General features: G+C 43.7%; 3 protein-coding genes across 3 annotated transcripts; 1 reads left to right on the top strand and 2 right to left on the bottom strand.

Moving 5' to 3' along the window:
* Positions 1-2274: 2274 nt before the first annotated feature.
* Positions 2275-4065, top strand: hemk2 (HemK methyltransferase 2, ETF1 glutamine and histone H4 lysine). Its single transcript, XM_082525278.1, has 6 exons — positions 2275-2593; positions 2675-2761; positions 2861-2951; positions 3022-3105; positions 3189-3330; positions 3415-4065. Exons 1-6 carry the CDS (start codon positions 2457-2459, stop codon positions 3528-3530), a joined length of 657 nt encoding a protein of 218 aa, XP_082381404.1. The 5' UTR covers positions 2275-2456; the 3' UTR covers positions 3531-4065.
* gart (phosphoribosylglycinamide formyltransferase) lies at positions 3792-15491 on the bottom strand. Its single transcript, XM_082525238.1, has 23 exons — positions 15266-15491; positions 15006-15099; positions 13406-13555; positions 12714-12809; positions 12461-12635; positions 11712-11823; positions 9338-9406; positions 9074-9199; positions 8889-8976; positions 8724-8809; positions 8468-8636; positions 7884-8115; positions 7512-7606; positions 7062-7171; positions 6768-6966; positions 6423-6674; positions 6189-6341; positions 5820-6023; positions 5576-5734; positions 5039-5169; positions 4683-4824; positions 4480-4595; positions 3792-4377 (listed from the first exon to the last, which is right to left on the bottom strand). The coding sequence occupies exons 3-23, from the start codon at positions 13548-13550 to the stop codon at positions 4183-4185; spliced, it is 3054 nt and encodes a 1017-aa protein (XP_082381364.1). The 5' UTR covers positions 13551-13555; positions 15006-15099; positions 15266-15491; the 3' UTR covers positions 3792-4182.
* Positions 15492-18409: 2918 nt separating this feature from the next.
* On the bottom strand, positions 18410-24691 carry LOC309701195 (uncharacterized protein). Its single transcript, XM_082525273.1, has 5 exons — positions 24592-24691; positions 24114-24400; positions 19229-19495; positions 18995-19147; positions 18410-18820 (listed from the first exon to the last, which is right to left on the bottom strand). Exons 2-5 carry the CDS (start codon positions 24385-24387, stop codon positions 18642-18644), a joined length of 873 nt encoding a protein of 290 aa, XP_082381399.1. The 5' UTR covers positions 24388-24400; positions 24592-24691; the 3' UTR covers positions 18410-18641.
* Between the last annotated feature and the right edge of the window lie 1061 nt (positions 24692-25752).

Raw genomic sequence — 25752 nt, 5'->3', positions numbered from 1 at the left:
ATGTTCATGGTTTGGATCACTGCTGTTTGGTTCAGAAGGACAGTGTTCTCCTCTAATTGTGGCAATGTTGTGAAGAATCACACATGCCACAATAATGTCACATGCCCTTTCTGGGGTGACCCTGAGTCTTTGCAGGCACTGGAACCGGGCCTTAAGCATTCCGATAGTCATTTCAATTCTGGCTCTTGTCCTGCAATTAGCCAGATTATATCGCTGCTGTGGGCCCGGTTCAGGGTCAGAGTAAGGGGTAAGCAAATAGGGTAAACATGGATACCCCCTATCACCAAGCAAGTAGCCAGTGAACTCTCCTAAGACAGAAGGATACACTTCAGTTCAAATGTCCCTGAAGCAATTGGTCTTTATATATTTTAAAGTATTCTCAACTCACCATGTCCAAATTTTGTGCTCAGTGTACATTCACGGAATATTTGTGAGTCATGGACAGAGCCTGGCCACTTGGCTTCCACATTTGTGATAATGTTGGCAGCATCACATATGATCTTCACAGTGCAGAGAACACAAATTAGCATCCATTACTATAATGATATAATTTGTTAGTTTGAAATGCTACAGCACATTAATGCTGTGGGAAGACTTCCTGTACACATAGTCTCCTTCATTTACTGAAGGAGCAATGATTGGAATGTGAGTGCCATCTGTACAGCCAATCACGCCTGGGAACCGTGAAAATAAATGTAAAATTTAAGTAGTAGTCCAAGTATCACCACACCATAAATTAAGTTTTGGTCATCCTGATACCTGCAATTTTGTGGCATCCCTCTTTGATAAATCTTGTGGGTCTATGACCGGGGAACACCACAGACGAGTACAGGAGACGTTTCAGTGCAACTGTAACATTCCTGACTGCCCGACAGACGGTAGCCTTGGAAACGTGCTCAGCGTCACCAATATTATACAGAAAGCTCCCATTTGCAAAAAACCGAAGTGCAATACAAATAATATGTAATGAACTGAGAGCATGTCCGCGATGTGTCACATGCGTAATATATGGCCTGAGGATGTTATCCACATAACTTATAGATTGTGCTGAGAAACGGTAACGTTCACACAGGAAATCATCAGGAAATGATAAAATGTCCAAACGCGCTCTGATCACTCTCTCCCGGCGGAGAGCTCTGCGGAGAATTTGGGCTTCACGATCTACTGGCTCTTCAAGGAAGGGACACGCCATGTCCGACACTTCCTACTGTCAGGTTTCCGACAAAGAGGCGGAGACAGTCAGGGTTAGTTGTAGTAAACCTGCTAGGGGGCAGGTTAGCTTCACGGCGTGTGTCGTCATAGTGACTCACTCAGGCTTCAGCTGAACTCGCTTTGTGAAACCGAAAACCCAGAGTTTTCGTTAACTCAGGGTATACTTACTCAGTTTTTCCACTAAACCGGCTTCCTGAAACAGGGCCCAGAGCTTGGTTTTTTGTCCATAAATTTAACAGATGAGAGGAAGAGGCAGAGGTCTTTGTGAAAAGTCAAAAAGGACGGCTTTGTTTTCAGAAAACGACATTTGTGAATGAAGAATTTGCCCATAATTATTACATTTAGAACATTTTCAAGTTTCTTTTCTTTTCTTAGAGAACCCAAGATAATATCATTTTTAGAAAATTCAAGTAAGTTTGGAATCTTTGGAAAGAGCCAGTAGTGCACACAGGGCTTTACAGAATATACAATTATAAAATAAATGTTCTGTTGATTCAATATCCCCGTCACAAAAAGAGCAAGAATTATTATCAATAGCAAAGCGACGTCTGAGAAATTCTTTGGAAGGGTAAATACCAGAAAGGATTTTGTAGTGGACCTCCTTAGCTTTGGGAGGAATGGGAAGTTTTAGGTAATTTTTTCTGATCTCTTACTTTTGATCACTAGAGAACAGATGTGAGATGGAATTTGGATTGGATCTATAAGGGAAAAAAACATTAGTAAATAATTCCCTAATTTGGGAGTTTTTTAGACTGTTAGCTGTAATGTTATGCCCATTTACCAAGAGTTCAGGGAGGTCAGGGGATCTAGTCAGGGTTTTGAAAAAGATTATATGCTGTACATAGAATGTTTTGAGGGATAGCCTTAGTAATTTTTTGAAATTCTTTGTTATTTATTTGCAGATTATAATTGGTGGTGAAATCTTCTAATAAAATTTTACCTCAATCATTTAACAAATGCATCACACTCGCGTACTTAGAATTGAGAAAGGGCCAGTGTGTTTGTTTTGATTTGTTGCCTTCTGACATGGCGCCGCGATCCCACAATACACTGCGGCGTGACGTCAACTCCAAAGCCCTATAAGGAAGTACAGCGAGAACGTCTCCGGGGCTGAGCTACCTTTATTTTTAGCATGAGTTTAGGCATATTGTCATCAAACATTAAACAGTGGCTCTGCCGAGCTTGATTCCTTAGTGTGGGCCAGCAGATGGAGGAGCGGATATTTAGTGAGCTGTAGAGTGAGCATGAGTACGAGCTACCCCACGCCGCTTTATTCCCACGCTGGACGAGGAGACTTCCGAGAGGTTTACGAGCCGGCGGAGGACTCCTTCCTCCTGATTGATGCTCTGGAGAAAGACGCAGACCGGCTACAGCGGATGAGGTAGCCATAGATCGAGTATTATTTCCAGTAGACACACACACATTTTTATCAGAGTCTTAACTGCCTCTTCACCGTTTTCAGCCCGTGTGTATGTTTGGAGGTGGGCAGTGGCTCAGGAGTGGTGTCTGCATTCCTGGCGTCGGTGGTGGGACCTTCGGCTTTATATATGTGAGCCATTCTGGTACCTAGCAGCAATGTCCAGCCAATGGGACTTACTGATGTAGAACATAACATCCAGTTTCATGTACGCATGCATTTATGTTTCAGTTGCACTGATGTGAATCCTGCAGCAGCACAATGCACAGCAGAGACTGCTTCTTGTAACAGGGTGTCCCTGCAGCCGGTGATCACAGACCTGGTAATCTTCAGCTGCTCTTATGGTTTGGGGTTTTCACAACCTGCATATCTGAATGTTGTTCCTCCTGCAGGCTGACTCTCTTCTCCCCCAGCTGTGTGGGAAAGTGGACATACTCCTCTTTAACCCTCCCTACGTGGTTACGCCTTCAGAAGAGGTGCATCACATAGCTCAGCAGGGTTAATGAAGTTCAGGCATGGTGCATTAACCTCCAGTTACTCAGTGGGTTTTCTTTTTCAGGTGGGCAGCACAGGCATCGAAGCCGCCTGGGCTGGAGGGGAGAGAGGGCGAGAGGTGACAGACAGATTTCTGCCAGCTGTGGTGCAGCTGCTGTCCGATAAAGGGCTGTTTTACCTCATCACAATTGCTGAGAATGATCCAGGTTGGTTGACTTTATTCATTGCAAATTATTCATTGTAAGGAATTGAAGCTTGAATAGTTGTTTCCCCCCCTTTTTCTTAACCAGAGGAGATCATCCACCTACTGAGCCAAAGTGGCTTGAAGGGAGAGTCCTGTTTGTCTACAAGAGCGAGAAACGAGAGGCTGTCCGTCCTGCGTTTCCACAGGAACCAACAAACATGACCTCCTTGGACATGTTTGTCCAGGATGCATTTCTTTTAGCCCCTGAGGTAGAATTCAACAAGAGCAAATCATGGACAACTGGACAGCTGTTGAATCGCCAGAGGACGAACAGCATGGGAAAACTGCAAGGAATTGGATCAGTCAAAGGATATTTTTAATCCAAGCTGGCTCCATGGAAGGACATTTAGTCCTAAATGTCCTTCCATGTAGCCATGGACAAAAAACAGCCACTATAAAAATAAATGATTGAAATCCTTATAATTGACTGTTTGCATTCAACCACAGTTTTTATTATCAAGTCACCAATGATAACATTCAAAACCTCATAATCAAGCATTCAGATACTGTAACAAGAAGGCTCATCATGCTAAATCTGTTATTTAGTGAGTCCAATGCAAATCTACAAGATATATGTGGAATGTAGTTAATGCAGTCATTTATCTGGGTTTTTTCAAAAGCTTTAAGTGACCCTACAGCACATGTGTACAAAAGTCAGCTGAAGACTTTTTAAAGAGTAAACTTTTTCTACTCATCACTCTGTTAGTGCCTCAATTTCTCTAAAACCAGTTTTGTGTAACGGAAGTAAACTGGAATTGCTGTAAACAGCACATAATTATTATTATTAATTTTTTTATTTTTTTTATTTTTTATTTTAACTTGAGTGAGATTTCCAGCTTATGCGTCCATCCTCTCCAAGGCTCACAGCGCCGCTCGCCACCAGCTCCAGAGCTGCAGGGAAGGCTCGGTGCTCGGCCTCTCTGATTCTGTCGGAGAGACTCTCCTCTGTGTCGCTACCCAGCACGGGCACCGCCTCCTGCACGATGATGGCTCCTGCGTCCACCTCCTCCTGATCGAGTACAGAAGCCACAGCAAAATGTTAAACTTTCCTGCCTCCCACGACTCTGCTTCTTGGTTTTCACATCTGAACTAAACACAAGCTCCTACTTACTGCTACAAAGTGGACCGTGCAGCCGGTGACCCTCACACCAGCCTGCAGAGCCTGTTTCTGAGCGTTCACACCCTTGAACGAGGGTAGCAGAGACGGATGGATGTTCAGCAGCTTACCTGTGACAACAAACGCACTGAAACTGTAAGAAAACTTAAATCTCTCTGATATTTCACAGAAGAAAAGATGCGCTTCAGGGAGCCTACCATTCCATTTCTTGACAAAGGTTCCAGTGAGGATCCTCATGAACCCAGCCAGACACACCAACTCCACCCCAAATTCTTCCAGCACGCGATCAATGGTGCCATCGAACTCTGCGCGGCTGCCATATAGTTTGTGGTCTACCACCTATTCAGAGCCAGACAGACAGGTTTTCCCCCCAGACAGTGTGCACACATGGATCAGACCACTGCTTAGGGTGTATTTATTTATTCATTTAATTCCAAACTCACATCAGTGAGCTCATCCAGACTTTTTAAATCTCCAAAACCCCACTCAAAGTTATCATAAATGCATTTTTTTCCCCCCCCAAGTTAAGTGAAAAGCTACTTCTGGTTGTTACCCGGGTCTGGATGCCAGCCAGTGATGCTCTTTTCAGGCCTTGAACTCCTGGTTTGTTGGAAATCACCACCACAATCTCAGCTGAGCTGCACGGACGCTTGGCCTGCTCTATGAGGGCCTGCAGGTTTGTGCCTAGGAGAACAGAATAGTCATTTATTTTTAGACACCAGTTTAAAAAATATGGTCCTTCATTATCTTGACTCTGAAGGAGCAGACATACAAGGATACAACTTCTCTTCTCCTTCGCTTTTTTGCACACTACATGTGACCTCTCTCCAGCCGCATACATTTAAAACAATTAGTCAGAAGGAAGACGTCCTCACCTGACACTGTACTTCAATATTTTGGAAAACAAAATGACTTTCAAATTGCAAATACCTTGTCTAGATGATATTTTGTCACTGAAACATTGCGCCTGATAGTGGCAATGTTAGACTTATAAACTCTTCTGTTGCTTTTATGTGACACACACAGATTTCCTAAACCACTTTTCAAATGGTACTTGCATGAACTCATTTCACCATTATTAGAAACACACCTGTGCCAGAGATGAGAACGCCTACTTTTGTCCTCTTGCGTGGTACCATGCTGTTGTCGTGACAACCCCCATTCGCCTCGACTGCCACCTCTTTGCTGGAGGCCTGTCCCGCATTGAGCAGGCTGTTTTTCAGGTTGCGGACCACCACAGGTTCGGCCCCTGCGTGAACACAAAGTTCATTTTTAGTCTCTTTTGTTTCTGTCCCGCCAGCCTGTTTTTAAGCATCAGCATTTCACAGTCTCACCAGGTTCCTTGTGGGCCAGCGAACCGACAATCCAGGCCTCCTCGTGGGCTTGAAGCTGGCTCAGGACCCTCTGAGCGTCCACGGGGGCGACCACCAGCACCGCTCCCAGGCCGCAGTTGAAGGTGCGGGCCATCTCCTCTTCACTCAGACCTCCTTCCTTGTGGAGCCAGGAGAACACTGGGGGGATGCTCCACTGAGAGGCATCTGTACCGTGCATAAACCGTGTAAATAATCAATCAGGAGGTGCTGCAACTGTGCTGAATATAAAAACACTTCTGTTAAGTGTTTTTATACATTCTTATTCTTCCTCTCCACATTGTTCAGGTCGTTGTCTCTATGCTATAGTTTGCGTTTGTGCTTTCGTCTCACCTAAATCCACAGCCAGCTCCTGTGGCAGCACCCGTGGGATGTTCTCCAGGAGTCCCCCACCTGTGATGTGAGCGTAGGCTTTGACAGCACCGCTGCGCAGGATCGGCAGGAGCAGGGGGCTGTAGATCTTCGTTGGAGTCAGCAGAACCTCCCCTGGAATCAGAATTACAAACAATTGAGTTCAACTGTTAAGGGTAACCTGGAGGAAAGGCACACTTCATCTCTTTGACTCACCAACAGTCTGTCCTGACTTGCCAAAGGGAGCAGGGGAGCTGTAGCTGAGCTTTGCCTTCTCCAGGATTTTACGGACAAGACTGAAGCCGTTGCTATGAACCCCAGAGGAGGCCACTCCAATCAGCATGTGCCCCTCAGAGATATCCCCCAGTCTGGGCAGCAGAGCTCCTCGTTCCACTGCGCCGACGCAGAACCCGGCCAGGTCGTACTCTCCCGGAGGATAGACGCTCGGCATTTCAGCCGTCTCACCACCTGCAACAGAAGCAGATGGCATGAACTCAACATAACGTCAAGACCGGATCTACCTTACCTCATAAGCCTCAAATGGTATGTCTTGTTTCTCACCCAGCAGCGCGCAGCCGGCCATTTCGCAGGCCTTTGCGATGCCCCTGACCACCGAGGCGGCCACGTCCACATCCAGGCTACCACAGGAGAAGTAGTCGAGGAAGAAGAGCGGCTCAGCACCCTGTGCCAGCACATCGTTTACACACATGGCCACCAGGTCCTGACCCAGAATGCCGTGCTGCCCGCACGCCTGGGCGATCTGATGATTTAAAAAAGAAAAAAAAAAAATTAAAAGAAAATCCAAACACTGCTAGGTTTACAGGCTCTATTCTCCTTAAAGGACTGAAATCCCACCTTGAGCTTAGTCCCAACTCCGTCTGTTCCAGATACAAGGATCGGGTCCACAAATCCAGCCGCCTTCAGGTCAAAGAGCCCAGCGAAGCCTCCGAGCTCTGCATTACATCCTGGCAAAGACAGAAAAACAAGTGACTCATTCGTTCTAGTTTGTTGTTTAGACTACGGCTGCTTTATCTGAATAAAACAGATGTAATAAAAATCACAGCATTTAATGACTACAATTACTGAAAAGGCAGGAAAACGCGTTTTCTAATTAGAAAAAAGGTTTCCATCAGCAGAAGAGGAAGAAAATAAAATGAGGTTTACAGAGTGGCATTTAAACAATTTTCCCCCAATGTTGTGGGTTTGACATTCGATCACAGATACAAGCGCATAAGCTGTGTGTAAACACAATACAAACCCTTTCTTCCTTTTGTGTTCAATTTCTGCAGATAAGAACAAAATTACCAGAACGGGAAGTTGCCTTGGCCAGGGGTTTGATCACGTCCACCAGCCTGTTTCCGGCAGCAATGTCCACACCGCTGTCCTTATAGGTCAGACCTCTGTCAGAGACAACTGATCAGCACTCACTGAACTGTGACAGTCGGTAATATCGTGTTGGTCTGCAGCTGCTATCACAGTGAAGCTAATGAAAGAGGCTAAAAATCAGTCGGGAATTCCTCACTGTGAATTAGATCAGCTACATGACAACTTAATTAGCTGAAGATGAAAATTAATACCCGCGGAAAGAAGAACAAGGACGCAGTTTATTATTCAAATACATGATATCCAGCAAAGGAATGAACAAAAGCACAACAGAATTTTTAGCCACACACACACCTGTGCTGTTTCAAGTGAGCGATGGCTCGGTGACCGATGTCGCGCCTGTACACCGCGTCCGGGAAGCCAACTGCCGCCACACCCTGATTGGCCGCCTGCAGGGCCAGCTCCAGAGACGACTTCACTGCAGTGACAGACAAGACCCGCCCGCCGCTGGAGACCACGCTTCCTTCTTTCAAGGCTGTACCGGCATGGAAAATCTGCAGCCCCATGTCCTGAATCAGGGACAACCCTGAGGAGGAGCCAAGGTGTTACACTAATAGTTCCAAGCACTATAACGTGCGCAAACACAGTATATGTCCCAAAAATCTAGATGTAGTGTTTTCAGTAAAGCACTTGCAGAAATTAATGCATTACATTAACTTGATCATTTTTTGCAATAAAATGTGCATGTTTTTTTTTTTGATTGCAGAATTATTACATCCACAGAACCACAGACTGAAACATTAACATGAAGGAAAAAGGAACTAGAGTTTTGCACATGTACAGACTGAGAGGCTCACAGAAAAAGTGAAGCCACACTCCATCTTCACTCACAGACGATTTTAAACAAGACTCCTGCTGAAATCGCGGATTTCCTGTACCTGTGATTTCGACTCCTTTCTTGTAGGAGCCGGGGTAACCGCCACTGGCCATGACCACAGTGACTGCAGAGCTGTCCTGGTGCCACACGGGGGCGTTGGAGGCCAGTTTGCCATTCATGGTGTTCATGATCACTTCATATAGGTCGCTCTGCAACAGCGGCAGCAGCACCTGGAGGAAAATGGCAAGAGCGGAGAGAAACGCTTAGTTTTAAAGAGAGGAGATGCAAAGGTGGACGTCTGCCTGTGAAACACACACCTGACACTCGGGGTCTCCGAAGCGGCAGTTAAACTCTAGCACCTTCGGGCCCCGCTCTGTCAGCATCAGGCCTGCGTACAGCACGCCTGAAAGACAAGGGCATAAACGATAAGTGAAAATAAATGAAGGCTGCTGCAGCAAACATTGACTACAGATGGTACTCACCCACATAGGGTGTTCCCTCCTCACGCATCCCATCCACAGTCTTCTGCAGAACAGTCTCTGTGATTTGCTGCAGCAGGTCCTGACTCACCTGTACCACAGTGACAGAAAGCAGCTTAACCATTAGCCAGCAAAAACTAAAGTAGAGCACAAACAGGGTGGTGCAGAACGACTACAGTTAACGTTACCTGAGGGGTGGGGCAGTAAGCTCCCATGCCGCCTGTGTTTGGGCCCAGGTCACTGTCCTGCAGCCGCTTGTGATCCTGTGCAGGGGGCATCTGTGACACCGAGTGGCCGTCGCTGAAACACAGGCACTACAAAACCAGAGCATGCGGGATAAGCAGTTTGCCAATTTTGATGGAAGAAAAAAAATATACACGCACATGTATATAAAAAAAATTCTTAAGTTTGTTTAAGTTTTCTCAGACTTTAACTTAAACTATTGCACTCACAGATACTTCCTCTCCCTCCAGAAGCTCCTCCACCACCACCGTCTCCCCTGCAGATCCAAAGGCTCCGTCCTTGAGCGCACAGTAAACACAGCAAACTGTTGACACTGGAAGATCCAATTACCTCCCCCAAAATTCTTCAACAGCTCAATATATCGGGTAAAAAAACCCCCCAAAAAAACAAAACAAAAAACCCCAACAAACTTCTGAGACTCCACCAGCGATTATTCTACTGACTAACCAGGCGACTCTGCACCTGAGGCTGCTGTGCAGCTTTAAAGGGAAACAGTCTGAGAGAGAAGAAGAAAGGCGTTTAAAGGCTTCTGCAGTTCAATTTCTTTTGGGAGGATACAGGGCAGAGAAGCAGCTTTGCATAAACAAGGCACACCAAAGTCTAGAAAAATGAGGAGCTGCCTACAGAAATATAATCCACTGCAGGATTTGTTTAGCACACAAAATAATGGTAACAGATTACGACAGCTGTGTAGCATGTTTCTGCCATCACTTTGAAAGAAGAAAGAAAAAAGTAGCACGTTATAATTCACTTCACTGCAGCACTTCTGGATGCTCACAACAGGAAACACGATGCAGCAGATCAAAGCAGATGACTTTGACCTGGAAGAAACGTGTTTGAATACTCAGTGAAGCAGACCTTAATCGTGCTTTCCTGAGTAGGTCGGAATTCCAGAGTTTCCAGCTGGAATTGCAGGGTTTTTTTTGATGAGTAAATATTCTAAATTATGTTAACATTAATGAGCAGTCATCTGTGCCTGCACTGCTACACTCTACTGATGCTCAATACTAACTAGAATAGCACTTTACCCTCTCGTCCAACCCTGGTCACCACCCCAATGCCAAACTCCAGACTTAAAACTGTTAGTTTGTGAAATCCCATTTTAATGTTTACTGAGGTATTTTCTGTGTTTTATTGCAGGAATAGTTTGAAAAATTCCTCCAACATTCCTCATGCTAATAGTAAATAACTCTCAATAATATAGTAACATACTCTGTTTTGCATTCCTGCTTAAAAATTACTTCCCAATACTTCCAAAAAAGAAAAACACCTGAAAACATGGAAGCTTGTTTCTGCCACATTTCTCCTCCCCCTGTTTTTTGGCAACTGAAACTTCAACATAGCTCAAAACTGACAAAAACATGTTTTTTTTGTCAAGTTGGTAAACTCAAACTGTGATTTTGAATTATTACATTAAAATTTAAATGAAGTAACATGAAATTTTGAATTACGGATGGCAAATTATTTTCTTTTTTTTCCTTAAGTGGCAGAAAGTTTCAGCTCACAGTAGCAACGTTTAACGTTATACTTCATCAGGAAATACACGTTAGCTTTCTGTTTGAGACAGAGCCATTGTTGGTGCCAAGTCAGTTTTGTTCCTTAGCCGTTTCAAAACTTTTGAAATGTGAATGTGAGAGTGACTGAATAGTGGCATTGTAAAGCGCTTTGGGTGCCTTGAAAAGCGCTATATCAATCCACTCCATTATTATTGTTATTATTAAATTACTTACGAGTTTAATTTGTCAGCAACTTTCTGCCAGCCCTCTCTCCTTGCTTTTGCAGCCTTTGCAGTGTTCCCTTGCGTTCTGATTAAACTCTGAAACTCCTGAAATCCCTCACTCAAGAGTTCTTGCTCTGCTGCCGAAAAATACCGAGCCGAGCGCGCTCCGTCGACATTTTCGCCGACCAATCAGAGGGTTGCCGATCAATGTTTCTACTATCGATGCGTAGCCCCTTTTACGACACCCAGTGATGTCACATTACTGCGTCCAGCTGTACTAATCGTCAACAGCAGGTGTGTTCGGGGAACCGGATTAGTGAGCTCACGGTTAGCGCGATGGTTTGGTCTTGGATGTAGTGAGCGACGTACGAAGAACGGGCCCCTGAACCATGTCCTTCTCAAAAATAAATAAAACAAGGTCCATTGTCTGCAAATGGTGTAAAATCTGCATCTGAAGACATTAAAAAGACTGAGGAGTGCGCCATAACAGCACAGCTACAACATAAAGGTGAAATTAAGAGGAAGAGCAGAGTTGGCACTAATTCCCACCCTTTTCATATACACAAAGCAGTTTGGTCCAACATTCATATAAAAATAATGATTACAGCAGCTTTAAGTAGCCCAGAAATGTGCTGGGAAATGAGCATTGAGAACATTACATACATCACTGATCTAGGAGGACTGCTCTGTGGGCAGCTGTGACTGAATATTCAAAAAGGAAGCTTTTACAACACTCATTCATCTATTTTCAATTAAAAATTTTAGCCAAATACTGCTGCCCATTTCCCCCTCTTTCCCCTCCTTGCTATAACATAAGGCCAGGGATTAATGAAGAGCTGCAGTATTGCTTAATAGCCTCACACCTTCATAATGTCCATCACGGCCTGACAGGCCTCGTCCTGATCTCGCGCCACGATCACTCCCTTCCCTGCAGCCAGACCGCTTGCCTTCACCACCAGAGCTGGAAAGTCGGCCCTGGAGAATCAAAGAGATGAAATAAACCTGGATAATGTGCAACAGGAATCTTTTCTCTGCCTCCCCGCTGCCGCCACAGACATACACTGAACAGATGCTGATACTGAGCATAAAATGTTTTTTTTTGTGCACCATTTAACATTTGCAGTGCGCGCTGCTGTTGGGGAATGGGTTTGCGATCCGTATGGATGAAGGCTGTCAGAATATGGCAGCTGTTGTTCTGCCCAAGATGCTTTACATGACCAGAGAAACGGCTCTCATTGAGCGCAAGACATTTTTTTTCCCCTTTTACCCTCCCCTTTGTCGATAAAAGTAACAAATCTGTTTATGCCGGATTGCTCCGTGCGGCTTCGCTCATCAGAAAGGCGGTCATTACATCTTAGATCATTAACTCATGAAACCATCTGAGGAAGGAAACTTCCATCTTCTTTCACGGTGTCGCTTTTTATGCGTTTCACGGCTCTAAAAACAAAACTTCGCAGCCATAGACAGTCTTTTACCGTAAACAGAAAACCCCATCTCCAATCCCAACTACTTCTTCAATTAAGCTGGACCAAGACGAGTTTTCAACAGTCCAAAACCAGAACTGTAACTTTAATGAAGTGTATTGCCTCACATATCCTTCTATAGTACTGACGTGCGGATGTAGTGACAGGCCTGCTGGGGGTCGGTGAAGGACCCGTAGCGAGCTGTGGGGATGCCGTGACGTTCCATGAAGGCCTTGGAAAAGCTCTTACTGGCCTCCAGCTGAGCTGCTTTGGCTGAAGGACCAAAACATGGAACTCCTGCGGCCGTCAGGTCATCCACAATACCTGAAAGAGAAGCAACAGGTGCATTTAATATAAAAATCATACCCATCATACAAGTTTAAACAGACGGCCGGCACTTACCTGCTGCCAACGGAACTTCAGGTCCGACCACAACCAGCCCCACATGGTGATCCTTGCAGAACTGAGCCAGGATGGTGTGGTTGCTCACTGATACCTCTGCACAGAGTGTGAGCACTTAGACATCATTCAGTCTTCAGCTGCTTGACGGTGTAATCAGCATGGCATACCGAGCATATCCCATTAGGCTAATTATATAATTAACTCAATCAGTGCATTAATTAATACATATCTGTGCGAGCGTCCTCATCGTCACCTTAAACAGAGGTGCTGTAAAAGTTTGTGCTATATTTATTAAAGCTCTTAATGAGTAACGCTAATGAAGAAGGATATGAAACGCAAAGAAGTTCATCTGTAAGATAAGAAACTTAGAATGTTGGCAAAGGGCAAAAACGTGTCATATCGCAGCTTTAGTGTGGAATCTGTGCAGCTACCCTTGCATAAAGCAGGCAAGCCAATTCCTCCGATTTACAGGTTTGATGCTTTGCAGCTTCTGGTTTAATGTGATGTGCATAAGTCTTGAGTCATCCTTCATTTCTTTTCATTTTGTTAGGAAAATGTGTAAAAGGTGCAGTGATTTACGCCACAGCAAGACCTTCGAAAATTGTCTGAACGCTTGTGTCTCAGAGGGACACCTGATCTTCACAAAGCTGCCCGTCACTCAAGTATTAATATAGAAAACACTTCCCACTTACCAGAATTGCTGATTTTTCCACAGCCGGCCGTGCCCGCGTTACCCGGCGCTACCAGAACCTGCTGAACCTGTGGCGACTGGGCCAGCTTCCACGCCAGCGCGTGCTCCCGCCCGCCGCCACCAACCACCAGCACCCGCCCTGCCATGACACCTGAGCGGCAAAAGAAGAACAACACCACCACCAAAACTCATCTTGTCATCCACCTTTAATTGACAGCACTCGTGCCAATTTAATTGCATGCAAACGGTGACCTATAACTGCACAGCTGCGAGGAAGCGGTGACCTTTTCAGTCAGCCTGCTGCTCTCATATTATCTTGTATCGCCGCAGTAACAAGGATCCAATCAAGCAGAACATAAACACAAGTCAACAATTACACAGAATGGTCACCAGGCAAGGCTAAATCACCAACAAGTGGAAACACAGGCTCAATTTGCATAGAAAAATAAAACCATAACAGCCACAGTGTGGCTGGGCAGTTATTCGGCAGTCCCTCCATTTTTGGAGTATTCATCCAACGCATTTTTTTTTTTAAAAATCCCTGTCATGGAAATTTAATTAACAAAGCTAGCAGACACTGTAGTAGCAGTAAAAACACCTTTAATTCTTCTATCGCATGCATGAGGACAGACATCAGTCAGGGGGCACTGAGAGCCGTCTTTGAAAATGAACAGTACTGGCCTCTTTTTAATACAGTCAACAGAACAAACGAAGGCCTTAAACAGCTGCTCCTTACAACTGCTTCCCCAAGGAAAGAGTTTACAATCCTTTACAAGAGCAGTCTGGGGTGATAAAGTCAAAGTACTGTTACTAAGACAATATGTGACCAATACGTAAAAAAAGTCCAACATATCCCTTTTACTTCAAACTATTGGGAATCTATTAGAAAGCAGGATACGGATATAAAACAGCTGAAAGGGACTACAAAGTTGTTTGTTGGCCCTTGAAATCAAACAAACTGGGGTCAGAGTTTAAACCATCCCCATGTGCGCTGACCTGAAACCAATTCCTTGAACCCTGGGAGGTTGTGCAACTGCATGGTTTGCTACAGTAAAGGCCAGTTTTTGCAGATACACTGCATCAGTGCAGTGACTTCAGGGATAAGACAACACAAAGGCGTGTGTGTTGCACAGTGGTTGCGCATGCTCAACAATTAACCAAATCATCGGGTTTGATTGAAATCACTCCGCTCATGTGACTCGCTTTTAAGATGCACGAGTCTAATAAGGGTTTAAGAAAGCTTTTTTTTTTTCTTGAGAACCTTCACTGACAAAGCTGTTTATACGCTGTTACACAACATGCTGCGCAAAATGATGCATTTGAAACTGGTATTACTGCACTGGCATGTGCCAGAATGTATATGAATGAATTTCACTGCTATACTCTGGGAAAACAGTGAAAAGGTGGCAGCATGTACACAGAAATCCATGCATTTATTCTAGAATAACAAAAAAAAAACATCCACTGCATTTCTAATAAACTTTCTTGGATCGTCTGTGCAATGCATTCAATCCCATTCTCTTCCACTAAGAGTACATTCAGCGACATTACCGCGTTAAACTGGGTAAAGTGAGCATGTCGCGTGCCATTTTAACACTTACCTGCGCGTGTTAAGTGTATGTGTGAAGCAGGAATTAGCCGGAGCCCAGACCAGGACAACAGTCAGACGTGTAGCCTCTGCTCCCAGCCCGCTGACTGACCGAGGGGATGCAAAGTATGTCATCACACACACATACAACACACCACGTGGATCCAATGTAACAAATACATATTCACTATACGTTAGCAAACGCTACGAAAAGTTAGCTTAAAGTGCTACGAAGCATAACAAAGTGTATCGGCGTTTGTGTTCGCTGCTTACCTTTATGTGTTGTACAAACTAATCTGGGACACTTTTTTGGGGAATTCTACAACTTCCTCGGGGTGTAACTGGCAAGTGCATCATGGGAATTGTAGTTTGTTCGCCATCTCGTGCTAGTGTGGCGACCATTGACTGTAGAAAACACAGTCAATGGTGGCGACTCGAATTAGGAAAACCGGTAAAGGCAACTAACTAGATGGTGATGACAGCAACACCTGGTGTAACACCCCAGGAGAGATTGCCGGCGCAAACGTTGTAACAGTTATAAAAGGCACACAGGCTCGTTATTATCGGGCAGAGACGAGGCAGGTCAAGTTCATCAAACAAAGTTTATTGGACAAAATCACTAAAATTGTAGAGCTGAAAAAAAGAACTTCTTAAGTAGCAGGGCTGGGAATACCGAACCGTTAATTAAGACACGTTATTTACAAACATTACTTAAAATAACAAGGTTCAGTAAAATGATCCTGTGTAGTCTGTCTACAATCCTCACTGCAACTTAAATGGTGCGTAATACCCATTTCCCGGTGTGTATGCTCACATGCATCAGAGGGAATTCCACCACACGTGCCTAGCCCTCACAAGCATAGTGGAGCAACCCTCCACTAAAGCAAAATAAACCCATAAATCAATATATATTAAACATAAAACAACTCAGTAAATGAGATGCAAAAGAAACAAGAACCAACAAACACAATTAACCAGTACTCAGAACAATGTGCAAGTCCTGGAACTCAGTGAAGATTAAAGAGAACGACAACTGCAAGACAACAGTATCATCACTTGTATGTAAATGTACATTATTCACATGTGTCACTACTTTGCCAAGATCTGGAAGAAAACCTAAAGTATTACCCTCAGGAGAGGAAATTGGTTTCTGGTGCAACAGCGTCACTCCACACAGTGTAGAATGATGCTGCCAGAGCTTTACATCTGCTCCAAAATTGACACCTTCAAGCTTGACTGAAATTTGCAGCTGCCCACCTGGACTAGTTATATGCTTTCTCAAGAAAAGTTTTATGGTCAGATGAGACAAAGATTGAGCTTTTCAGCCACAATGACAAGTGGTATGTTTAGAGTAGTAAAGGTGAAGCTTTCAAACCTAAAAACACTGTACCAACTGTCGAGCATAGCGATGGTAGCATCGTGCTGTGGGGCTGTTTTGCTGCCAGTTGTACATTGCACAAAGTGGATGGAATGATAAAGGGCTACTTCCAAATTCTTTAACTTCACATGTCTGTCTGCTTCCCAGGTGTTTTTGGTGACTAAAGCTTGAGCTTTACATCACTTCCACTTTTCCACTTTTGTGAGATCACCGGTCTAGTCCAATCATCTTTCTGCCGGCCTTCTTTAGGCCAATCAACCTTCACTCCGTGTACTTCAAATCTCACTGCACATCTGTCATTCTTCTTTGCAGACACCTATTTGCAACCCACCTCCTCCCTATCACCGCCTCTCACTCATCATTCAAGCCTCCATCTATTTCTACCACCAGCGTCTAGACTTCAGGGGTGTCCTGCTCTAGTCTCTTTCACAGATGGGGTTACGTTCTGCTATGCTGGGCCATTGGAGTTGCCAAATACCTGAAATTGAATTCTGTACATCTATTAATTATGCTCAATTCCTTCTAGACCTGCTAGAAGGCTGAAATCTGGGCGTTCCAACAAGTAAATGATGTTAAATACATGAAACGTGCATTTTGAATAGAGAACGCAGACTACCATTAAGCTTCTGAAAATCTTCCCAAAGCCCTGCTTAAAATTTGTGGACAAGGGTTAAAACCTGTGTTTTGCAAAGAAGCAAACCACTTTAACGGAACTCAATTCAATACCAATTCTGCCAGAGTGGTGAAATATTTGCCCAGAATTATGTCAGAAGATTGTTGATGGCTACCAGAAGCATCTGGCTGAGGTGCAACTTGCTTAGGGACATTTAACCAAATATTAGCGGATGTATATGCATGTTGTTAGCCCGTGCGGATTAGAGAAACTTGTACAAGTTACTAAAGATGTATACTGTACAATCATTCCACCCTGGAAAAAGAACAGTTTACTTAAAAGCCCCAAATTACCATGATATTCATCCTCATGGATAGTTTATGCAAACTTCTGAACTTTACATTCAAACCATCACATAATGCTATTGGCATCCCTATAATGTTAACCTAATGCAGGCTTTTTAAAAAATATCTTTTTATCCACAAATTCTTTAATTTTGATCATAGCTTCTAAAAAACGATTCAGGAAACACTGACAAACTTTAGGAACGATCACAGCCATATCAAGCTGGGATAACAAACGCAACATAATAAGTGTTAGAGTTGAATTGTTAAATGTTTGTCATTTTTATGTTTACCATTTGTACAGTGTTTTAACTCTGATGAAAGAAATTCCACTGTCCTTCCCCCCAGATTCTCGAGGTTCTGGTGGGGGCTGTAATGTTTTATTGCAGATATATCCTATCTGGAAGATCTGCTTCGTTTGATGTAAGCTTCCTGCGTTTACGACCCTTTGGTCAGCAGGAGGTCTGACACACACACACACACACACACACACACACACACACACACACACACACACACACTCTTACAGAAGTTCACACATACACATTTACATACAGTCCTTGTCTTTGTAACCAAAGGGGGTTGCAAGGGGAGGTGTTTAGTAAACTATTGTTTGAAGTTTGTCAATAAAAGGCAGCGAGAGGAGGCCACCATTGGGGTCATTGTCGTGCTGGACACAGATGAGAGGCCTCCCTTGCACAAGTAATCGATCGATCGACTGTCTTGTTTTCTTCATGATGAATACGTCTCTAGAATTAGCGGGGTTTGTGGAAACACAGACCCAACAATAAGTTATACAAAAAGAATCCACTTTTCATGCAAGTGTGACAGTTTTTTCCTTCTCAACTGTAGCGATTTGTAGCGCCCTAACTGCAGCGACTCCATCACTTTTAATGTGGCTTTGGAAGCAATCACAGGAGATTAACCTGCTGATAGAAGCTTCTTCACAAAAGCACATAACAGCTCTGAAATACATGCTGGAGCTGTGCCATTTATTGCTTTTTGCAAGCGATCAATAAATTCTGAAAGTCAATCTTGAAGTTAACATGGAGATGTGTAAAGTTAGCAAATAAGGGCTGAGAGCAGGGTGGGGGCTTTTAATGATGTTGTCTTTAAAACAAAGATACAAACATGTACATCTCTTAAAATGTGATTTCTAATCAATGTTGCCACAGAAAAATGGACAGAAAGTCAGAGTTCACTTTGAGCTTTGATTTAAATCTGCTGATCTTAAACATTTGGATCAATACAAAGTGTTATTGATAGTATAAATAGATCTTCAAGCTTTAAGTCCATCCACATGTGGCAGTGCGGTCACAACAGAGGGAGTTCAGGAGCATCGAGGAGTTCTTGTCCCAATTCTGACTCTCTTATGGCAAACAATGTGACGCCTGAGCTGTATGCTGCAGGGATCCTGATGTGAGTCATCTTGGGCTGATTATTTTCTTCTTCTTCTTCTCCTTCCTCCTCCGTGGCCATCTGCCTCACCTGACCTGAGGAAAACAGGAAAAACAGTGTCAAATATCACATCGGGCACAAAATGTAAATGTAGAACACCATGATGACCATGTCGTGAGTAACAAATGCTGCACTGTCCAACCCGAGAAGAAACAATAGACGTTCGTCTTCTTCAATACCAATTCAGTGAAAAGGAGCTGCTGCTTTACCCTCGACATCCAGGGCCTTCCACCGTGGGTCGGACTGGCTCTCCGAGAGGCCCGACAGGGAGCAGTCGGGCGTCAGTCGCTGCAGCACGTCTTCTCGACGAATCAGCAACATGGATTCACTGCAGAGTCGCTGGTGCACCTCTCCCTCGCTTACTACAACGCACAATAACCAACACCAGCATGAGGAGCTGATTCCTCTTCCCTATAAGCAGCTATTTCCTTTCCCTTACTCACCTACATCTAAAGGATTGGTCATAAAGACAGCGTTGGATGTGACTCCGAATATGAGCTGGTGGTGCCAGGCGTCGGGCACCTCCTCACCCTCGGGTACAGCCAGCTGCATGTTCATGGTCGCCACGGGAACAGCGCCTTTTCGGATCCAGCGGGCGAGCCAGGGGACCAGTCTGACTCGCCTGCTAGGGTGGAGGTGGAAGAATCGGCCCGTCACCTGGCCTCCGCTGGCCTCCTGCGCTCCCTGGATGAGCTGGATGTGAGTCGCACCTGAAAGAGCGGGATGAAACGGGACGCCGACATTTATCGCATCTGAATCATAACAGTTGAACAAAAAGTACGTGTCACGTCCGCTCAGAAGCTGAAATGTCGGTGTAAAAACTGTGTAGCAGAGCCGAGAAAGTCAATTACAGCCTCTCCTGCGAGAGACATCAAACTCTTTGTCTAATTCAATAGGGTACTTTTGAATTCGCCTGGTTGGCAATGCAGCCAGCTGTCACACTTGTGGGAAGCAGCACTTATGGGTTCAAGACATTACAGAACGGGGCAGTTATAGTCCCTGTTAGCATCTGTGACACCCCAGATATTACTGTCTGTGGAGCTAAATTAAGATATGCACCTATACCACACTTTATGTATTAACATTTCATTACCTGAAATGTCATGGAACAGCTTGCCGAGAGAGTGAGAAATTTTGAGCTTGAGCCAACGGCTTACAGTGTAATACCTGCCAATTTAGGGGGAAGCTTTTAAATTGCACAAAAACACACATTTTTAGGGAATTGTAAATGCTAAAGAGACTGCATTTATGTGGCTTTTCTAGTCTTAATGGCCACTCAAAGTGCTTTAACACCAGAAGCCACGCTCGGCCGTTCAGGCAGAGGTTTATAGTCTAGATCAATTCTGTTTGAGCTGTGTAACCTTCTCGGTCCCCTGGGTTCTTGAAGCAAATGGCCAAAAGCAGCCCTTGGGATCATTTTATGCAGCCCGTGGAGCAGAAAAAGGAAAGAAAGCAGTACTGTATGCACAGGTATAGCCAAAAGACATTTTTTTAACATCTGCGGTAATTTTTATTTAGCAACATTGCTCTGTGTTGGTACCTCATCACCGCTTTCATTTGAATGTGAGATGGATATAGAACTGCAAGACCCCCTACTGCCAGCACCAACGCCATGCAGAATAGAGCAGGCATCACTAAAAACAGATATTAAATAGTATTAGTTAAAAAAAACAACATGAAAGGAAGAGCTGGGTTGCAAAAAGGCTTGCAGGGGCAGCTTAAATAGGCTGCTCACTTATTTGGCAAGGGGTCACCACAGCGAATGGATCCACAGATTTGACATCAGATGCCCATCCTGATGCAACCATCCCCGACTGGAACTCAGAATTCAGTAGCATGTGACCTCTTCAGGCTGGGTTTGTTTCTCCTTTTGGCAAATGTTTTCACCACTATACTGAGGGGCACTACAAAAGATTTTTCAATGGGATGTGAGATGTATAACGTAGGCCAACACTGAGCTCAGCCGATCTGCAATCAAGACAAATCACAGTTTAATTCCATCTCTCCAAGCTGTCCACCTGACAGCTTTTGTTCAGATTTCTTAATTGCCTATGTCGCTTCTGCAAGAACTCAGAGGACCACGTGCATTGTTATTACATCAACTTGTCAGCAGTCAGGACTGAGATTTGTTTAGTAAGGCGTAGCAAAGAAAAAAAAAATCCTCTTATCTTGGAAGAAGCAAGCACAATAAAGCACAATAAGAAAATAGACCCTCATGTTTTGCATCAACTACTCGTTGCTACATTCTTATTAAAGAGGAATCAAGACTCATTAGGGTTTACACAAAAACATATTCCAGTATGGAAAGAGGGATTCTGACCAGTTTAAGTGCGCACACATCAGACACATTCAGCTAACGGTAAAGACTTCCTGTAAGATGGCACTCAGACAGTTAGAGTGCTCCCCACATCTCCACCACCCTAAGCCTCAGTATGGGCTCCTAAAAGGTTGTATGCCATGTCCCTTGCTCTACTCCATGATTGCACCCCATCCACTACAGCAACACCATCAGTAAATCCACAGACGACACCACGGTGATGGGGTTCATGTCTATGTGAGATGAATCGGCCTGCAGGGACGAGGTGGTGCAGATGACGGTGAGGTGCAGAGACAACAACTTGTTTCTTTTGTGTGTGGTGCAGCTGCACAGTGGCAAAAAGTCGTCTTTAGAGGAACTCAACAACACTCGCTGTCTCAGGAAATCCCAAAAACATTTTGTCTGACTCATCACACCCAGACAATGCAGTACAATAAAATCAAGGACAATGTTACTTCCCCACAACTATTTAAGCATAGTTTTCATTTATTTTGTATATATTATTTGTATCCTCTTTAGCACTAAGTGCTGAACTTAGTTTTGCTGAACTTGTAACTTAGTAATTTTAATCATTATTTAGGGGTCTGGAAGCCATGCTAACTTGTCGCCGGGAAGGTTTAGTCTGTTACACTGGCTGGAAAAGACGCTCACTTTCAAACTTTTTTTGCAGTGTTAGAGCATAGCAATATCTACGGCTGGATTAAGTGCATACAAATGCCTTTTTTTCTCCACACACTTTTGCACTTACAGGGTGCATAAAGTGTTCCAGAGGGCTGTCACTGGCCTGCAGCTTTCACTTGGAGAGCCCCGGCCCTTGAAGGTTAAACAGGAACTCCAAGAGAATCGATCTAAAGCCACCGTCGCCTGCTTGTGCTGAAATAATTCATTTACTTGTCATTTGGCTTTCTGTTTCATCAGCTTGTATATGCTTAATCAAGTTAATGACAGTCTGCTGAGCTTGGTTTCATTTTTATGGAAAGTTGAAGCATCTAAAATCTGTCCAAATCCTCACGGCAAAGGAGCATTTGCAGACCTTCAAATGTAAGCTTTTTACTTAAAAAAGCAGTTATGGTGTGCTTATAGAACATGTGTGTCTACTTTCCCTCTCCCTCCCCTTAGGGAATCCACAGTGAAACAGGACCTACACTAGGGCTGCTCAATTAATCGAATTTTAATCACGATTACGATCTGGGCTTTCAACGATCATTAAAAATGACTGAGCCGATTATTAGCCCCTCCCTAATTTATCCGCGACACCTTAAAGGCCGGTCCGTGAAAATATTGTCGGGCATAAACCGGTCCGTGGCGCAAAAAAGGTTGGAGACCGCTGATTAAGAGGACCCGAGGGAAGCTCGGAAAGCTAAGCAGAAGTTATTTGGAGAGGAGAGTGACTGCTGTTGGTTGAAAAGAGAGTTTAAAAAAAAAAAAAAACTTCAGTGGTGTTGCACACTATTTTATATTATTTTTTTAAAGTCATTGTTAACCCTTTAAAGCCGGTCAGAGCAGCACGCTCCGTTTTGCGTAACTATTTTTAAATCCCTGTAGAACCTGAACCGTGTAAGCTAGCGCAATAATTTGTTTTGCATATGAAACCGGAGGAGTTGTACTTACATCTGATGCCATCAGCTTGTCCTCGGTCACGGTTTCGTTCCACATATAGCTTTGCAAAAATTGCATAAAAAGCGCTTGCAGGAACAAAAACATAATATTCCAGAAACACGCTTTGCCGTTCCTATCAGCTGTTCGTAACACTTCCCACAGTGAAATGATGCACATGCTGTTTTCTTTGCAAATTTGCATCATAGGATTGTTTTTTGTTTTTCCTGCAGTATATAAAAATTGCTGTATCTCCAAAATAAAACTATGAAGACACTCAAAATAAATTTCCTGTTGTTGTAAACTATTTTTTGCAACTTTATTGTATTTAAAGTTTTGAGGGATAAACCTCTTAAACTTCTCCAAGTAGAAATATATGTAAACAAAACAAAAGCGATTTTCAATTTTTTTTGTAGTTTATTGCACTTTTTTGCAATTTATGTAATTACTATGGACTTAATGCATACATATTATTAAAATATGGGCTATAACAGTTGTATTGATGTATAGCAACTTGAAATGCTCCCACAAATGGCACTACAGCATGCAAAAAAAATAATATAAGCTCTGGTGGACTTGGTTCTATAGTAGGTCTTAAAGGGTTAAATAAATATCGTCAAATAATCGTGATCTCAATTTCAGTGAAAATAATCGTGATTATCATTTTTGCCATAATCGAGCAGCCCTAACCTACACCCTATAACTGTTGCAGTAGTCAAAAATTCATGAGAATGAAAGTTACCTGGCAATAAAAATATATATTATGCACAGACAGAGAAGACTGGACTAATCCAATTGTTCTCTGTCTGGAAAAAAAAATAGTGGAAAGTTGGATATAAGAAAGACAAATACAATTTCAACAGTACGTCTCAGTTTTTCCACGTGATAAAGAAACAGTAATGGAGGAAATGAAAGAAACCTGTCAGCACCATGGTTTGGGTTTAAACTTTGAAAAAATGAATGTGTAAAATTACAGAAATAAATTTGATAGCTCATTGCCCAGACTCCTGTAGTTTCTGTTATTTCATGTGGACGCATTGCAAAAAAATAAAATAAAAGATTTCTATAGTCAACAGTGGAAAAACTGTTGTTTTTCTGTTATTTCACTGCATCTATTACTAAATTATTTTGGTGTAATCTGAATGGGCGTGGGGTCGGTCTTTATCACAAAGAAAAGCTTATAATACATTTCATATTTTCCAAAGCCATCCAATGGGTCAGACTGGAGTCTCTGCGGGTCGATTCTGGCCCCCAGGCCTTATGTATGACCCCCCCGATTTAGACTTAATACTTAAACGTAGCTCAATGATCAGGATATGAGAGTGCACACGGCATTTTCTGCACATTTATGTGCACTTTTTGCGTAAAACAAGCACACCCCTCTCCCTCTCTTTAGCCATGTTTAGTGTTCTCACCAGCTTCACTGCGGGACAGCAGGTAGTCCGGCAACGGTGACTCGTTCCTCCGCAAACGGGTTTGGACGCAGCGGTCAGCTTCCTCCGGGGTCACGTCTACTCCGAGCGCCTTCAGCACGTCCACCACAGCCGTGGCCCCGCAGGCGGACGCTCCGATCTGCAGGGTCTGCATCTCCAGAGCCTCCTGGACGGACCACAGCATGGCTTCATCGGCCCCTGCCTCCTCATCATCCTCACGACCTCCCCGCACCTCCTCACACACAGCCGCCTCCATCTGAGAGCCTCACCTGGAATATAAGTAAAGGCACAAAGCCAAAGTAAAACACCTGCAGCCATTAACCATGTAGCCCATGAATACGGAGGGGAGAGCTTAACGAGATCCAACACATATGTGCACCGAAATTACTCCTCATAGTCCACTCGGGTGTTTGCCAGTCTAAACAACGGATTTATTTACGTTTATTTTACATGTCCTCACCATTTCTCACGCTGTCAGACACAAACCGACAGCTGCAGCTACAACAACAGTGTGCGCATGCCCGTACTGCGCGTGTTCTGCTCCTCACCGCTTTCTTTACCAGCAGGGGAGAGGAGGAATGAGGCGACTGGCGCCCCCACTGGCCGCTTTCAGCTATGACCCACGACCACTACAAGTGCATCTCTGCAGGCTGAAGGCATTTTTACACCGAAAACAATTCAGTTTGCATATCTGTCTACAAACCGTGTTTATAAAGTAGTACTGCTGCATTTTAATGTATTTGGAGATCTGCAACAGACTTGTATTAAATCATTTTGGCGTATCCAAACAATTGTTTTTTGTTTTTCAACTGTGCATGCTCTTTAGATTTTTTTTAAATTCATTTATTTATTGGTAAAGTCTAATCTGGTCTTATTGTACTTGAGTGTAACCAGATGTTTGTAGCTCGGAGTAAAGTCTCTGTATGTACATCCATTAAGGCATCGCTTATAGATTTTAATAATGATTCTCCTACCTTTCTGAAAGTGTATTTGACTTGGTTTGATGCTGTGAAGTTGTTCTGTTTAACCACTGAATAATAATTTTGTCATCATCCACTTTATTTGTCTTCTGTGCTCTTTCAGGCCTTTGTTTGTAGCTGGCCATCATTCTTTTAATAATGCACAAGATTATTGATCTAGCCACTCATAAAGTTGTTGCTGTCTCTCTGACAGGTTTTTCTTTGGTTTCTTTGGTTGATCTTTGGTTTCACTGAATGATGGCCTCCCTCACTTGCACCAACATCTCTTTGTACTTTACAGTGTAGAGTATGAAACAACAGGAGAGCAGGCCTCACCTGGCCATGAAACTACTTGTCAGTCAATTGTCCAATTATTTCTGGGGGTTTGTGCATAAAAATGGCAGTAATTCCTAAACACTCAGCAAAATACTTTTGTTAAACACTTGAATTAAAGCTGAAAGCCTGCACTTCAGTCACATCTTGATTGTTTGATTTGAAATCCACTGCGATGGCGTACAGATGCAAAACTACAAAAAATTGAAGCCTTTGTCTAACAAGTTATGGAGCTGACTGCATGACCACAAAGCCCGGACAGTTTTCCATCAAGCCAAAAGATGTCAGTGTGGCTACATGCAACTGCAGCATGCAGAAGCGCAGCATGT

Source organism: Aulonocara stuartgranti, assembly GCF_965226115.1.
Source record: "Aulonocara stuartgranti genome assembly, chromosome: 23".
In the NCBI taxonomy this organism is placed as follows: Eukaryota; Metazoa; Chordata; class Actinopteri; order Cichliformes; family Cichlidae; genus Aulonocara; species Aulonocara stuartgranti.
This window is presented reverse-complemented; position numbering and strand designations above follow the sequence as displayed.

Coding starts and splice junctions, on each gene's coding strand:
- gart (XM_082525238.1), bottom strand. CDS start 13,550: ATGGCAGGGCGGGTGCTGGTGGTTGGTGGCGGCGGGCGGGAGCACGCG. Junction 8,116..8,467: donor GAAAGGAGTCGAAATCACAG/GTACAGGAAATC, acceptor GCTCCTCCTCAG/GGTTGTCCCTGATTCAGGAC. Junction 4,825..5,038: donor TGGCTGGCATCCAGACCCGG/GTAACAACCAGA, acceptor GGCTCTGAATAG/GTGGTAGACCACAAACTATA.
- LOC309701195 (XM_082525273.1), bottom strand. CDS start 24,387: ATGGAGGCGGCTGTGTGTGAGGAGGTGCGGGGAGGTCGTGAGGATGAT. Junction 19,148..19,228: donor GACCAATCCTTTAGATGTAG/GTGAGTAAGGGA, acceptor TGTGCGTTGTAG/TAAGCGAGGGAGAGGTGCAC. Junction 18,821..18,994: donor GAAGGCCCTGGATGTCGAGG/GTAAAGCAGCAG, acceptor TGTTTTCCTCAG/GTCAGGTGAGGCAGATGGCC.
- hemk2 (XM_082525278.1), top strand. CDS start 2,457: ATGAGTACGAGCTACCCCACGCCGCTTTATTCCCACGCTGGACGAGGA. Junction 2,594..2,674: donor GACCGGCTACAGCGGATGAG/GTAGCCATAGAT, acceptor CACCGTTTTCAG/CCCGTGTGTATGTTTGGAGG. Junction 2,952..3,021: donor AGCCGGTGATCACAGACCTG/GTAATCTTCAGC, acceptor TTCCTCCTGCAG/GCTGACTCTCTTCTCCCCCA.